The following is a 16440-nucleotide window of genomic DNA, read 5'->3' as shown; positions in this document are numbered from 1 at the left end:
AGAAAAGCAGAATCTCCAGGGTTCATTAAAAAAAATCAGTTGTTCACAAAAAACTATTTGGTTCTGAAAGGGCCACAAAAGAAGGCTGAGGATGATTGTGATTGCTTATTGCCTACAAAGGCAACAACCGAAGCCAAGCAAGCCGCTTACTAAGCACTGAAAGTTTCCACGAGGAGAAACTCCCTTTGTAATTTCCCCCCACTGCCAACCTCTCAAAGTGAAACAAAAAGTAAAAGAAAAAAAATCAAATAGAGACTTTTAAAAGTCAAGTTCAGTTGGCAAAAGATACTCTGACATTTTGGATCTGCCTGGATTGGAAGGCAAAACAAGCTAGTTAGCGCCTGACAGGAAGGATTTCAGCGCGGGGAGCTGCAGGAGCTGGAATGTGTAGGAGGCCAGCGCACTGGACCAGGGCTGGGACTGCTCAGCTAGAGAACAGACAGGGTTTACTTGCCTGTTTGAATAATCTCATCTCCATTTATGACCTGTAATTTAACACAGTGGAGATATCACTTGCAACAGTAACTAGGCAGCTGCTTTGCTTCTCTTAGTAGGAAACCCTTCTCAGTTCTCCATCCGAGTCACATGGAGAGATCCTGGGAGCCACAGTGTCTTCTCATGCTTGAAGGGAAAGGTGGCACATTCCCTGGTCTTATTTTTAGGAAATGGCTCCTTAGTACTCGTCATTAGGGTTCCCACGTCCAGCCTACAAGGTCCAGGGTAGGTGATCCTGCCACTCACCAATGGAGTGCTCATCCTTTTGCAGTACTAGAAAGAAAGTGGCTGGCACAGGCCTGTGCCTTGTAGTGTGAAATGACTCAAGGAGAGGGAGAGGTTGAATTCAGGGACAAGCTTTTCCTGTGTGAGCACAGGGCTGCTGAGAGAGTTGAAAACCAGTTCACTGGGCACCTGGGAAGTGTTTTGGGAAGTGTTGAGTTCAACTCTAGTATAAGTAAAGCAACTGTATTCATTTCAGAAATATTTTTTATTACCAGTGGCACCAAGGCACATGTCAGGGATGTAAAAGTATGGGTTACCTCTCTGGGAAACTTTCATTCTCAAACATGTCTTCATTCTATTAAATGATGCCAGAAGGGCTGCTCTGCTCCATCAATCACTTAAGAGGTTAAGTTTCTTACAAAAGAAAGGATCTGATATAAAAAGTCATACATTGCAAAGGACGCCAAAGGATGTTCAAAATCTTTTGCTGTAAGATCTTAATGTATCAGTAAGCCAACAGCTGAAATTGAGAAACCTTCCTTTTAAGAACACTATAATTTAAAAATAACTATCTTTAGTGTTTATGATTTGTACTGTGCATGGTACAGTGGTTTTCAAAATGTGGTCTAGTGGATTCTCCAAGCATTCTTCATAGTGGGTCTCAGTAGGATAATTTATTAATATTTAACCAACCCTGGTATGATTTGATCCGTTAGTTGAGAGTGGTCCTTGTTAAATGAAAGCTTGATATCAATCTATGGAAGGTGCCTTGGTCCATCAACATAGTCCAGGGAACCAAACCATTTGAAAACCACTGCCTTGAAGTGTCGTGTTTCCTCGAAAATAAGACACGGTTTTATATTTATTTTTTCTCAAGAAGACACCCTAGGGCTTATTTTCAGGGGATGTGTTATTTTTTTTAAGTACGGCACAACAATCTACATTTATTCAAATATAGTTAAGTCGTCTTCTTCTGGAACATCATCATAACTGTCCAAACCCCGAATTCCATCTTGAATTTCTTACGACTCTATTTCCTTTAGAGCCACTGGCCCCAACCTCCCATGTCGAGCAATAGAGCTCTCCTGGGGCAGACGTCTTCTTTACCGCTCTGAGACGAAATGCATGGGTTGTGCAGATGCGCTGCGTAGCCACGCCCATCAGCGTAGGGCTTATATTGCGCAAATGCTTAGAAATCCTGCTAGGGCTTATTTGATGGGTATGTCTTATTTTCGGGGAAACACAGTATGGACCCCCAATTTTAACCAGTGTAGCCAGACCACAAGTCCGACACTGACTGATGCTTTGAGAATAATATTTCTCCCATCCTTGCACATGGCACCATCCTGGTTAAATGAGCGAATGTCCTTATTTTCCAGAGCTTTTGAGCCCCGATGAACCAGATTCCCTCCCTGCCTATGACTTCTACTTATACCCAGTCACTTTGGGCTAATGTCAAAATCGGGAGTGGGGTAGAAATCTTTAGGAGCTAATGATGAGGCCATCCTGGCAGCCAACATGTACAGAGCCATGACTGTGGCACACCCAACCCTCCTCTGCTTCAGACTGACAGTTTTAGAGTAGCTGAAATTATTAAGAAGGTCTGCTTTATCTAATTAGTACTAAAATTTCTCCTGGTATGGTTATTAATAGAACTCTCCCTGCTTTATATTATATTGAAATTCTAAAAGTGAAAACTTATCAACACTAGTTTTCCTGATTCAATTGCCTTCTTTATCCAGGCTGCTTCTCTTAGCCTCTGGGATGAATTTTTATAGTATATGTAGTGAGATAGCCTTGTCTCCACTATCCTTCTCTGACCCACCTTGGGAACAACTAGAAAGATTTTCCAAAAAGAACCAAGTAAGATAATTACAGTAGATCTTTCTTCTTATTCTTAGCAGGTCTAAATATCCAAAAACTATCTAGTTTAAGAGTCCAAATATCTTGGGGAGCTATGCTGATGAGAAAGCATCACAACTTACACCTGACTTCCAAGTTCACTGTGCAGCAAGGAGTAGGAGGCCCACGAAGCATTCTTTCCATGACTATGCTTTCAGCCTCACTCCCAATTCCGTTGAAAAATAAACTCCATCCCCATATTGACTCTGTAAGGAAACTAGACTGTTAAGTGTATGTTTAAGAATACTGGCAGCTCTATCTTGCACTGACTACTGGCTGATACGTAGAGCAGGAAGTGGAACATCTATGCATAAAGTCCTTGTTCTCATTTTTATTTCACAGCTTAGGGATAGGACATGGTATTTAGAGTTGAAAAATGCAAACCTGGCTGTGCTGTCTTTAAGGAGGCGATGCATTCAGTGGTTAGGTTAGTCAGTATCAAAACAGTACTTGCTTTTTGTTATTTGTTTCACTTTAAGAAATACAACCATATTTTGCATTGATAAAATGAAAAGGAGTTAGAAACATGTCCCGCCCCTGGATCCTGCTCTGATCATTGACACGTCCCTGGGAGGAGCTCCTGGCAATCAACACTCCAACTGGTGTCACAGGTGTAAGTTACAGTGAGCAGAGGCCTAGGTTATGATCTCATCAACCTTTTCTTTTAAAGTTTTATCAAAAGAGCCTAAGCATAGCACCAACAGAGAAGAGCAGCCAAGCACATTCCAAGCAGCAATGCCAAACCCTGAACCAAAAAAAGTAATAAGGAAAGGTATCCTCTTACACTCTTGTGTTCCCCCTGCAGTTCCATTACTGAGGCTAGAGGTTGAGGGTAGTGGACATGACCGACTGACAAAATCACGAACAGCCCAGCCAAGCAATGGTCAGTGGAGGTCACAAGCCAGACACATGCCGTGCACTTTCACAGTTACCCCCACAGAGAATGCCCTCCTTTCCATAAGGAAAGAAGCAAACCCCATCATGCACTAGGTTGAGATTTGTTAAGCAGTTGTACAAAGCACGCTAATATTATGCTGGGTAAACAGATTTGTCACCAGTGAAAGAAAGGAAAAGTAATGGAGGTCACATAACTCATTTAATCTTCAAAAGGTAATGCCAAGAACTTTTCGATGACTCATTTTCCCATACCTGCCTTGGTGTTTGCAAGGTGAGAAGTCAGCAAATACTAGTTATCATAAACAAGTGCCTTCTGCTAGATTCAGCGCCTGCTTACCTGTGCATCAATTATTTTCTGCTTTGCATCAATAACTGCTTGCATCTCAGCATGATCCTTCTTCAACTCCTCTTCTACAGCCATTAGCCTAGAATGCAGCAGGAAGGAGATGTCAACATCTTCAAAGACAAGGCTAGCTAATGTAGAAAACAAGAAACTCAAAACTTATCATAATTATTTCCACTTCTTCCTAATAACAGACCTGCAACTGTCTTTTCTTTCTTCTTCTCTCCCACCTTGGAAGACATATTAATACAAGGCTAAGTTTTCTACCTGTGCCTGTGTCCTGGGTATTTTCATCTCCTTTGGAACAGTATTAAAATAATGATTTCTTCCTTCTCATCTATAAGATCCCTCCCTCAGGACAACTTATTTAATCTTAAAATACCAAACCAATCAACAAAAACCAAACAACCCTCTCTTAATCTCAAATTACCCTAGAACCACTGTCCTATCTTTCTCTTCCCTTGAACAGCTAAGTTTCCTCAAAAAGTACTATATACTTAGTAGGTCTAGTTTCTTTCTCATCCATCGCTCACATCTTAACCCACTGATGTTTAACACTGCAACTCTACTAAGTAAGATTGCCAATTACCTCCATACTAGTAAAACTATGAACTTTTCTGTCCTCCATTTACTTGACCTGCCCATAGCACCAGGCAATATTGAGAGATAGTAGAATATCCCTCAATATTGAGGGAGCATGGAATCTGGAGTCCGAATGCCTGGGTCCAAGTCCTGGTACACTACCAACTATGTGACCTTGGGCAAATTATTTGATGAATTTTTTGCCTGTTTCTTTATTTGTAAAATGAGGATCATAATAATGCCTATGTAGAGGTTGTGATAAAGATTAAACAAATTATTATTTGTAAAGTGTTTAGAAAAGTGCCTGGCCCATAGTGAATGTTTGGTAAAACTGACCCTCCCTTGGCATCTATGGAACTGTCTGGTCCTCTGGCCTTACAGACATTCAGTAAAACTCCTGTGTTTCACGACTTATTTTGAAAGATTAAGTTAGTCTTGGGCATTGGATACTTACATTTTTGAAACTCTTTTTCTAAGACTTCTCAAGTGAGTCACTAAGTTTTTATTTTTTCTAATTGTTATGGTTAAAGGAAAACAGACTACTGTTATCTTCGTAAGAAGTGCCGTATGTATATTTAGGATATTTTAAGAGATACTGTCAGTTGTCACGTTTGTACTGAGTGCCACAGAGTAGATACAAGGTTGGGAACAGCTTTTGCTGTCATTCCTTCAAGATTCTTTGGATCATCTCTGCATTTCTTTGTACCCCTCACAAGCCTGGATCTGCCACCAGATGGTCCTCTAACCTGCTGATTATGCTTTTCATCTGGCTGTCTTTCTCTTCCTGTTGCCTGCGTAGCCGCTCCTCGCTGTCCTCCAGCCTGGCCTTGTATTCCAGCAGCAGCTTCTGCATCTGCTGCTCCTGCACCAGCAGCCGGCGCTCATACTCCTCCAGCCGCCGGCTGGACACTCTCAGGCGCTCCTTCAGTTTAGTGATTTCTTGTTCATACTTAGAGGAGACAAGGAGAGAAAACACAGAGTTACACTGGTTTTAGAAATTAGTGATTTACTTTTCTACAAAAGAGACCCTGAGCAATGTAGCCGGACGCTGTCTCAACTGCCGCTCCCTGTGCTGTTTGTTGCTAGTGTCGTTTACAATCATAAACTGGCACAGATGCTGACGGAGCTTCGCCCTGGTTCCTAAGATTACATCTGACATCTTAACTTGGCATTCCAAACGCTATATATTTATATCTCTCTCTCTACATTAAGCCACCACTACTGCAAGCCACATCCAGTCTGTGCTGGTATCAAATGGGAAGAGAAAAAGCACTTAAAACCCTGACATATCACTTAAAATAAGTCAAAAGCCAGTTGTCTACAAGAGCAAAAGCTTTCTGCACCATCACCTGTACTGTAGGCCCTCTGACACAACTTGGCTCATCAGATCACTATTCCTTCACTCTACTAGAATCAGCTCTTAGAGAAAAGGCAACGTTTCTATAATGATAAGCCACTCAATCAATAAACAGAATTTTATGGCAGAGGTTATTGCTGTGTTCTACCTAACTAAAATGTGTAAAATATTCAGGTCTCAAGGACTAAACAAAGGCCTACGTGTCTCTAGGGCTTATTAATATTGCCTCTTCGCCTGTGTTCATGTTACGGTTCATCTGCCCAATCAGGTACTGCCTGCTGGAACACATATGTCTGTATTCTCCCTAAGAAGTTTTACATAAATTCAGTAATCCAATTAGTTACATGGTCCTTTCTTGTATGAAGTTTCTGTAGTTCAGGTTTGAGGACACTGGAATGTAAAATTCTCTAGGTTAGGTGAAAAGCCTAAGATTTCTTATGGGTGGTGTACTTATTTATATTCATTAATAATTAATGATAAATCTGTATGGTGTTTTATAAAATGCAATTTATTTTCACATAAAATTATCCCATTTAATTGACAAACAGACAACTAGCTATTGCTTACCTAACATCATGGTCCTAAATTATGCTTATTTATCTAGAAGGTCAAAGATGAGAGTTTTTATGAGTTTTGAAGAGGCAGACTGCATTAATAAGCACAGTGTAGGATCATTCTGATAAGTAAAAAGAAGCTAATCGTCTGGTTGTCAGTCAAATGTGATAATGCTATACATGATGTCAAAGTTCTTGTTTGATGATTCTTTTTTTTTCCTCCCACATCACTGTTGGTTAAAAAAACCCCAAACAATAGATTATGCCCTCTTAAGAATTATAGAGGTAGACATTCTTTATCAATAAAAGGTAACCCCCCCAAAAAAAACTAAAGAAAACCAAATTGTTATCAAAATACAGAAAAGACGTCTGATCATAGGGTAATTTTGTCCTTGGTTGAAGACTAACAACCAGTTTACAAAAACACTAAATATTTACCTGAAATGACTAGAAATGAATAGCAGGGTATCCTCTACATTAAGGCACAGCTAACCACTCACCTCCCCAGCAAGATGGACATTTTTCACATATGTTCACACACACACACTAATGACCCATTTTACATAGATGTGTATATGATGGTTAACATAAGAGGTGGAGGTGAAGATGGGGGCTGGAAGGACATCGTGTTCTTGGCTAGATAACCCGTTTAGTGGCCACCCACTTCTGGGGACAATAAGTCAATAAAGACAGACTGGGTTCTACCTTCTCAGCATGCTTGGCTTCATCTTGATTTTGTTCTGTTTCTTCTACATCCTCTTCATATTGCCCATTGTTTAGAACCCAGGCTGCTGTCCTCTCTACTGGGGACATTGTGGCAGAGTCCACAGGTGACTGAACCTGCATCAGAAATAGTAATTAGCATTTCCCAAAACAGCTCACCACTTGAGATGTTTCACAAAGAGAGTTATTCTCGGAAGACATAATTGTGATCCTTCAGTTCTCTAATAAATATTCTCTGCTTTAAGTAATATTTTATCAGTGCCAAGGCCATGCGTGGGGAAAGGGAATACACATCTGTATAGGCACAAAATATTCTGAATTTAAATTTGTATATATTATATACAAGAACCGCCCTTTCTCTCCCTCTAAAGAAAGTAAAGGCCTTAAAATTGTTAATTTGCCCATTGGTCCAAATACTGGTAGGTATCAAATTATCTACCAAAATTAAGATGAGGAAAGCAAGCAAGCAAGCATAACTTGATGGTTGACTATTCAGGTGAGGAAACTGTCTAGCTTAATCCAGAGATAATCTGAAACCAAAAAACTGATTAATGCTAAACAAACTCACAAGATGCCTATTTATATATCTTAATGCCAAATACTTAGTGTTCATATTACATGTTTAGAGAAAGAGAAGAACAAGTGATATTGGTTATCTTTACAGAACACTGACTTTTTGATGGGTTAAGACCACTCACGAGTACATATTTTAGACTAGAAGGTTTCTTGATGAATACAGGATCAAAACAATGGATACCAGATAGCCTAGCCACATTAGGATTGCTAAATAAATTGTCCTTTTCCAACATAGATATACAGAGTGTTAAGAATTCTGGCCTTGGCCAGGCATGGTGGCTCACGCCTGTAATCCTAGCACTCTAGGAGGCCGAGGCAGGAGGACTGCTTGAGGCCAGGAATTTGAGACCAGCCTGAGCAAGAGTGAGACCTCCTCTCTACTAAAAATAGAAAAATTAGTTGGGCATGGTGGTGCATGCCTGTAGTCCCAGCTACTCGGGAGGCTGAGGCAGGAGGATCACTTGTACCCAGGAGTTTGAGGCTGCTGTGAGCTAGGCTGACGCCTCGGCACTTGCCCAGAGTGAGACTCTGTCTCAAAAAAAAAAAAAAAAGAAAAGAAAAAAAGAATTCTGGCCTTGAGTAGCAATTCTGCCACTTAGTAGTTAAATCAACCTCTTAATACTGTTTTCCTAATCTACTGAATATAGGTACTGTCACCAGCACCACCACCTACCCTGACCACTGAATAAGACAATGGCATGTGGAAGCTCTCTGGGAGCTCCAGAGCGCTACAGAGAGGTTAGATGTCAGCCACTACTATGTTTATGTTTTGAAAACTGGCACTGGACATTACAGTTCATATTAGGCTCCTGAACATTCGTACGTTCTTCGCAAACAATGGTGGAAATACATAATGATTTTTTCCTCTGTCCTGCTGTCCCACCTGACAGAGAGAGAGATAAGAAAACCTAATATAAACTTTATAATTAAAATGGATGGATTCATATTTTTAGGACCGATATTCCATAATTTCATAATTGAAGGAAATTTTCTCTCCCATCTAGAACTGTACACCTTAAGAATCTTTATGTCATTCTGGAATAGAACTCAGCTAACCTCCAAACAAATATTTTAAAAGAAGGAGTATTTTGATGATCTTGAGAGTTATTAGAAGGACTCCATAAAACAATTGGTTGCAGAGACTAAGAGGTGGGTTGGGAGAAACTTTAAAACTTAAACATGCAAAAGTAATACGAGGGTATTTCTTAAAGGTTTGAAGAAAACTGGTTTAGTGGATTTATAAATAGATTATAGATATGTATCAATAAAAATGGCTTCATACCTAACGATGGATGTGTGTAATTTATATATATAGACACACACACACACATACACAAGCAATTGTGAATGAACTTCTAGAAATTCCTTCTATAAAGCCATTTTCTCCACTGGATCAAGAAACATGTAAGTATGTTTTAACTTAGTACTTAAAAATCTATCTCTATTTCCACTATAGTACGTAGGTGTGTTTCATACATTTTATTTGTGTATCACTTTCATTAGTTTGTCATACCCACTTTTATCGCTGATATATTTACTTATTATCTTTTAAAATGACCATTTTTAGTTAGCTAAACAATATGAGTAAAATCATAAGTTTGCTATTATACATTAATATATTTATATTATAGACAAATTTATATATTTATATTTTTATAATTATTAAAATAATCCCATGATTAAACAAAATTAAATAATTATAAGATCAAATTAATACTTTGAATACACATAAATAATTCTGAATATTACACTTTGGGAATACTGGCCTATACGGTATAGTATCATCTATAAAAGGAAAATAAGTTATTATGAGAGACAAAAGTTATTATGTTATTATGAGAAACAAACGAGACAGCATGTAAAAAGCACTTTGTAAATTGCAAGGTACTTTGCATACATAGACACACACACTATAGTTCTCCCCCTAGTAGATTTTAAGAGCAGAGCATAATAAATTGCTTTAGTATTGGTAAAACAAACAAACAAAAAACCCCCCAAACCCAAAAGAAACCGAGTAACAAGGGAGTTAGGTTTTTATTTGGTATATATGTACCTGGAAGGCAAAAGAATGTAGCATCGATCTTAAAAATATAAAATCAATATTTAAAGGAGATAAATGCCTTTTTAAGTTTTATAATCTTATCACTTTAGCACAGAGGGGCACAGGAAGGATATACTATGAAACCAGGATTTTTCTATTCAATATCAGTTTGAGATAAAGTAGCTACTAAAACTAATAACTTTACTGTATGGAATTTATTACTTCAAGGCAGCTAATTCAATAACTTTCTGGTTTATATAGTTAACAAGATGTTGCTTGAATAAACTTTCTTTCCCTGTGATTTGTTATGGGTTAACTATTTACTGAGTACCTATAAATGCACTGCAAACTAATGGTATTCCTGAGAAAACACAAACACAGATTTTAGCCCTTAAGAGCATATTAACAACCACCACCACCACAAAAGCACTTTAGGGTAAGCTGGGATTTAGCTGTCAAGAGAGAAGCTTTAAAAACAAGGGTTGGTTCATTCCACCGGTGATGGTGGTAGCTACTGATATCTATAGGACTAACACAATGGCCAGTGAATTACAAGAAATTGCACAATTAGAACTGGGATGCCAGGTCTATTCCTATTTTATTGGTTAAATCTTATTTTCAGCCACTTCCTAATATATCATAGTACTTTGCCTGGTATATAGTAGGTGGTCAAAATAACAAAATAAATAAAATTGACAAAATAAATAAAATCAATCCTAACTATTCTTCTATTCATGATAAAGCCTTTACAAAATTATAAAGAGACTAGAAAGTAATACTGAATAAATAAAAAAGATATTGTGCTAGATTGGGACAAAGTAGAGGTGATTTTTGTTTCAAAATTATTTTTGTTATAGTATTCTCTTTATATGAAAAAACTATATACTACCTTTTATATTTTTTCTTTTGGTTTTATGTGTGTTGGTCTTATTTCCCAATTAGATTGTCAATCTAATGGCATCATATCATATGAATGATAGTGAGTTCTTCTGAGTAGTTAAATGCACAACAGATGCTCAATAAAGTATTATTATTCTGGAATCTCTTTAAAATTCATTACTAAAATATAATCTACTACTAAGAGAATACTCTATGTTTTCCTCTAATCCTTTGGAAGTACATCAAAGGCTTTTCTTCAATGTTTGTTCCATCTCTTTTATAAGCTGAAGCAACTGGGGAAAGAGGTAGGTAAGTGGTTCAGATTCCCATCTTGCTTAGCCATAACTTCAAGAAGAGAATTTATATCCACTGACTTTCAAAAGGATTACCAAAGAAAATGAAAAGACAAAAGAGCAGGAATTCCCATTACAAATACCTTCCTTTTGAACACTTATACACTGCTGGTAGGACTGCAAACAAGTATGACCTCTATGGGAAATAGTATAGAGATACCTCAAAGAATTAAAAGTAGACCTGCTATTTGACCCACTAATCTCACTACTAGAGATTTACCCAAAGAAAAAAAAGTCATTTTATCAAAATGACACCTGCATGCAAATGTTTACTTCAGTACAATTCACAATTGCAAAGATACGGTATTGACCCAAGTGACCATCAATACATGAGATGAATACCATCAATACAATAAAATGTTGTTTATGTATACCACGGAGTACTATTCAGTCATAAAAAAGGTAAACCAGTACCTTTTGTAACAACATGGATAGAACTTCTAAGTGAAGTATCACAAGAATGGAAGAACAAACACCACATGTACTCACCGTCAAATTAGAACTAATCATTCAACTCTCATGGGCACATATGGAAGTAAAACTCAATGGAAACCAAGCAGCTAGGAGGGGAAGCGGGGCAGGAAAATGCACACCTAATGGGTACAGTGCACACTATCTGGGAGATGGGCACGCTTATAACTTTAATTCAAACTGTACAAAAGTAATTGATGTAACCAAAACATTTGCACCCCTGTAATATTCTGAAATTAAGAAAAGTAAATAAATAAAATTATCTTCCTTTTGAGTTATCGATTTTTTTTTCTGTTTATTTTTTTTATTTTATTTTGAGGTGAGGGCTATGTTGCCCAAGCTGGTCTTAAACTCCTAGGCTCAAGGGATCCTCTAGCCTCAGCCTCCTAAGTAGCTGAGATTATAGGCATGTACCCCTATACCTGGTAAAAATATCTTCCTTTTGAGATAAAGGTGTATAGGGTTTCTCTGGGAAAAATAATGTTTTAGTGCAAAAGAGCCTCACACAGCAGTTTCAACGATACTACAATTAGTCACTGCCTGGCTATGCTGAGAACAGGCCAGTTCCCTGTTCCTTGCTAGTATTTACTAGATATAAACAAACACTTGTTGGTTTCAGCTTCTGGATAGTCTGAAATAATCAGGTTCCCATAAATGAATAACATTTCTGCTATCAACACTAAAGAATTGGCTGATTAAATTAATAACTAAACTTTGAGTCCTTGAAGAGGTTGGTTAGGAGAGGGTTCAACAAATCCAAGTATGAAAACTGCAGCATCATAATGATGTGCTTGTCAAATACCTATTTTAAAATGTCTCTTCAAATTCAAATTTCTGAAGTTAGGGAACATGCTAAATCTGAACTACTGATATATTGTAAATAAGTAAAGTCTATGATTTGTACAAAGTACATGATATATGAAAAACAAAATAGGAAGGAAAAGGAGAAAAGAGAAATTCAAATAGAAGCTGAAAAGGGTCAAAGTATTAAAAGATAATTTCCTAAAAAAAATTCTTTCCCCATAAATTGTTTCACTGGGATTTTATTTCCTTCCTGCTCACTAGATGGAGAAAACTGAATCTAGTTATCCGGCTAACAATGGTTGCTCCTTCATGCTAAGATACAAATGGAATGTACATGGGACAAAGCCACTGATAATCACAGCCACCCACAGAACAATTCCCACAAAGAAATCTTCTAGTTTTGGGGAGAGAAGAATTCCCCAACATAATTTGCAATTGAAATATGTAAAGGAACTCACCTAGAAAGTATGCTGATTATATAGAACTTCAGAGGCTTCACAGGATTGAGATGAGAAAAGCAAGCAAGAAATGGAAAGATAAACAATAAAAAGAAAGCTACCAACTTAAGTTTGAAAGAATGAACCATCTGGGTAGAAAAAGCCAGTGCAGAAAAACCAGAAACTTGAACAATCAAAATACAGTGATTTATGCTTCAAGTGGTACTATGGTGGCAGCACCAGCAAAGGCATAAACAAAGATGGATATTCAAAGCTCTGCTAGGACATCTATCTCACTGTGGCTGTGCTTCACTTCATGCAGGTATAATGCAGACATTCCCTGACTCATTAATGGTAGTGGCACAAAAATTAACTTTTAAATTGCTTGTTTGGAGACTGTATGCATTCCCAACTTCTCATCCACCCCGGCAGTCTTTTACTCATAACTCACAGAAATGTGTATTATGTGCTTATGTGGTAGGTATTATATTTTCCTATAGCAAAAATGTTAGAAATGATAACTGGTTCCAGATAAGCACACAAAAGGCTATTTATTATATTTATAAATAATCAGCCGGAGTCATGGGCCCTAGGAATGGAGGACTACCTGATACAGAAGAATGGGTAAGCAAAAGAAAAAGGAAGAGAGTTTTTATTTTCCTTTTCTGTACAGGGCTGGACCTAAGTAAGCTTTAGCAAGTAGGTCGAGGGCCCTTTCCCCTGTCCTGTCCACTCTGCCATCTGATGCTGTCCCTCCGTCCTGTTGCAGCGCCAGTGCCCTCCCGCTGCCTCCTGAAGTCCCTGCGCAGGTGTTTGCCGCCACACGGCATCCATCTCTGAAATTACTTCTCTTTCCTTTCTCCTCCAAATAAACATTTTAATTCTCTGAAAGTAGTTGATCTCAACTAGAGACTAGCACAAAAGCAATGTGAGGAAATTAATTCACAATAAGGTGTGAATGATAGCCTCCTATACATACAAATTTTTTTTTTTTTTTTTTTTTTTTTTTGAGACAGAGTCTCACTTTGTTGCCCAGGCTAGAGTGAGTGCCGTGGCATCAGTCTAGCTCACAGCAACCTCAAACTCCTGGGCTCAAGCAATCCTCCTGCCTCAGCCTCCCGAGTAGCTGGGACTTGTACAGGCATGTGCCACCATGCCCGGCTAATTTTTTTTTTTTCTATATTAGTTGGCCAATTAATTTCTTTCTATTTATAGTAGAGACAGGGTCTCGCTCTTGCTCAGGCTGGTCTCGAACTCCTGACCTCGAGCAATCCTCCCACCTCAGCCTCCCAGAGAGCTAGGATTACAGGCTTGAGCCACCGCGCCCGGCCCAAATTTTATGTTTATATATACACGCAAATTTATAATACAAGACATATATGCAAAAATATACTTTTTCCTTTTCTTTAAATAAAAATGCTTTTTAAATCAAATGAATTGATGAAATTTTGTGAAATGTAACAAAATAAAAGTGAAAAATTTAAGACTGAAGAAAAATTTTATTTCTGAGGAAAGAATGACCAACTAGGAGGTTCAATCCAGGAAGTCTGCTCCCAGAGTCAGCTTAGTCATGTTTTCCATTTCTTCCTCTATTTAGGCATCCAAGAATTCTACAAATGTCCCAACTTTTCTTTTTTAAATAATAACTATTAATGTAGGGTCAAGGGGCTCTGATCAGAGCAGACTGGAGGCAGAACCAGCCAAATGTAAATGCTTACCTATAAAAACGCAAATATATTAAAGAGATACATTGGAATTTTACTGCAGTCTCCCTGCCCTGTTATTTTGCTACATAAAAGGATTTGTCATAGAACTCTTTTAATCCCATGCTCGTTAGTACTTATAAAGTGTAATTAGGTTTCACAAAAATTCAACAAATACAAAGCTTTCTAGGAGAAAAATCTTTTTAGATGAAAGATGAACACACACACACACACACACACACACACACACACACACACACACACACTCTCCAAAGGTTATTAGTTTGTTTCAAAGGGCAAAATATGTATTGATGCTTCACAATGTAATACGTAAGGAAGAAATGATTAAATTCTTGGCTAACCTTTTTATTTGTCAAGAACAAAGCTTGGAAATCTTATCACATTAAGATTGGGTGTGACACTAGTTAGGCTTGTCCATGTAAAAAGAAATATAAGGAATTTACAAATGTTTAGAACACTTGTCAACCCCCTGTGTTTCTTTTTACCCTCTCCTTTACCTTGCCTCTACAGGTGTTCGATTATTTATTTTTCTAGCCGTCTCCAGGAAAATGCACATGGGACTTGGTATTTCCAGAGAGAGTTGGGGGCGGAGTGGGGAGTCATAACATTAAGCTCTTAGCTCAGAATGCAAAGTTTTATTCTGGAAGATTAAGAAAAAATTAAGAGAGATTCATTTCCAGATTCCTCAAATATAGATGTCTGGCCTATAGATTTTGTAGTTTTTAAGTGTCTAATTATTCATTCCACATCACAGATGTGTTCTCAGTGCAAACTTAGGCAGCACTCGAAGAGCCTCCTGCATGCTTGTTAGAGGGTCTCCTAAGGGCAGTGGTCCAACTACGTTCTTGCTGCCACACCTAGGCAGAGCTTTTTCATTTCCTTTTCCATTTAAAGGTTGCAGAAAATACTTTTAAGTAGAAACCTTGTTAGCCATTAGATTTCCCAATGATTTATGTAAGAGAACCAAGGAAACAGACCAAGAAGAAGCCAGACCCCTCCAGCACTCACCCTTACCTGCTGCGTCTGTTGTCTCTGGATTGCTCTCACTTTGGGAACAGGACTCTCTCTGGAGGAAGAGGACTGCTGCCGGGACCGGGTTCCGTTCTGCACGGGTTCAGCAATCAGGGCTGCGGATGCCACTGACATGCTCCCGGTGCTTCGTAAGGAAGCACTGTGTGGCAGGGATGGTGGGGCTTTGGCTCGGGCACCTAACCCAGCCTGGTCCATTTTTCGGATTTGGGCCTGCCCAGTGCTATTTTGTCGTGGCAGAGCAAGAGGTATGTGTCTGTCTGGCACAGTGTGCCGCCTAGAGAAGTCCTCGCTCTGAGTGCTACGTTTGGTGAAATCTTCCATGCTGCTATTGCTGGGTCCACTGAGTTTGAAGTCTTCGCTGTTACTTTGGCTTCTGGAACTGGCAGTGCTTAGGTTCTCCAAACTGGAATCGACAGAGGCCTTTGGCATTGCTGGAATTGGATTATTGAGGTGATAGACAGGGTTCTGGAATGACAAGGGCTGAAGGCTGCCTGGTTGGTTCAAGGCTGGGTGCAGGGGTCTTCTCACTTGGGGTGCACTCTGGGGAGTGCTCTGGGTTTCCCGCAGTTGTTTGATGCTGGCCACCTGGGTCATGGACAGCTGGCTTCCAGTCAAGCGCAGAGGCACGTCAAGCATGACAGATGCATGCTCCGCTGGGGCAGCGTGAGTGTCCTGGAGGTCCATGAGGGAGATGCTCCGACCATTAGGAAGGCTGCTTTCCTTTTCATCCTTTTCAGAATAAGTCATGCTCTGGGAGGAGGCTTGCTGGACCAGCAGTAATGTTTTCCCTCTGAAATAGCTGTCTGTGTTGTCCTGGCTTGGAGATTTTAGTTTATGCAAATCACTGTGGAAAAGGAAAGGACTCTTAATTTCTATTGAGACAAATTAAACATAATTAAGATTCAGGCATATGAACCCTTCTCTAGGTTCACAGGCCTCATGTGGATACTTAAACTTCTTTAGAAACTTAGATTTCATTATTACAATTCTCAGAATAAAATCCAGCATTTTTAGTTTGCCCCCAAAGGTAGAGAATAACATCGCA

At 38.8% G+C, this 16440-nt stretch overlaps 1 protein-coding gene across 8 annotated transcripts in view; it reads right to left on the bottom strand.

Moving 5' to 3' along the window:
* RASAL2 (RAS protein activator like 2) overlaps positions 1-16440 on the bottom strand; it is a 372653-nt gene that overhangs the window by 3795 nt on the left and 352418 nt on the right. For 4 of the 8 annotated variants that reach the window (XM_076000403.1, XM_076000404.1, XM_012778731.3 and 1 more), the window contains exons 14-18: positions 15378-16239; positions 7061-7195; positions 5191-5393; positions 3857-3944; positions 455-485 (exon numbers count right to left, since the gene is read on the bottom strand). In XM_076000403.1, the coding sequence (XP_075856518.1) occupies positions 455-485; positions 3857-3944; positions 5191-5393; positions 7061-7195; positions 15378-16239 (1319 nt within the window). The remainder of the gene's footprint in view (positions 1-454; positions 486-3856; positions 3945-5190; positions 5394-7060; positions 7196-15377; positions 16240-16440) is intronic. The other 4 variants (XM_012778772.3, XM_012778780.3, XM_012778749.3 and 1 more) reach the window with 1 other exon arrangement.

This window comes from Microcebus murinus, chromosome 2 (genome assembly GCF_040939455.1).
Source record: "Microcebus murinus isolate Inina chromosome 2, M.murinus_Inina_mat1.0, whole genome shotgun sequence".
NCBI classification, from domain to species: domain Eukaryota; kingdom Metazoa; phylum Chordata; class Mammalia; order Primates; family Cheirogaleidae; genus Microcebus; species Microcebus murinus.
Note: the sequence above shows the minus strand (reverse complement) of the source record. Positions and strands in the feature narration are given on the sequence as shown.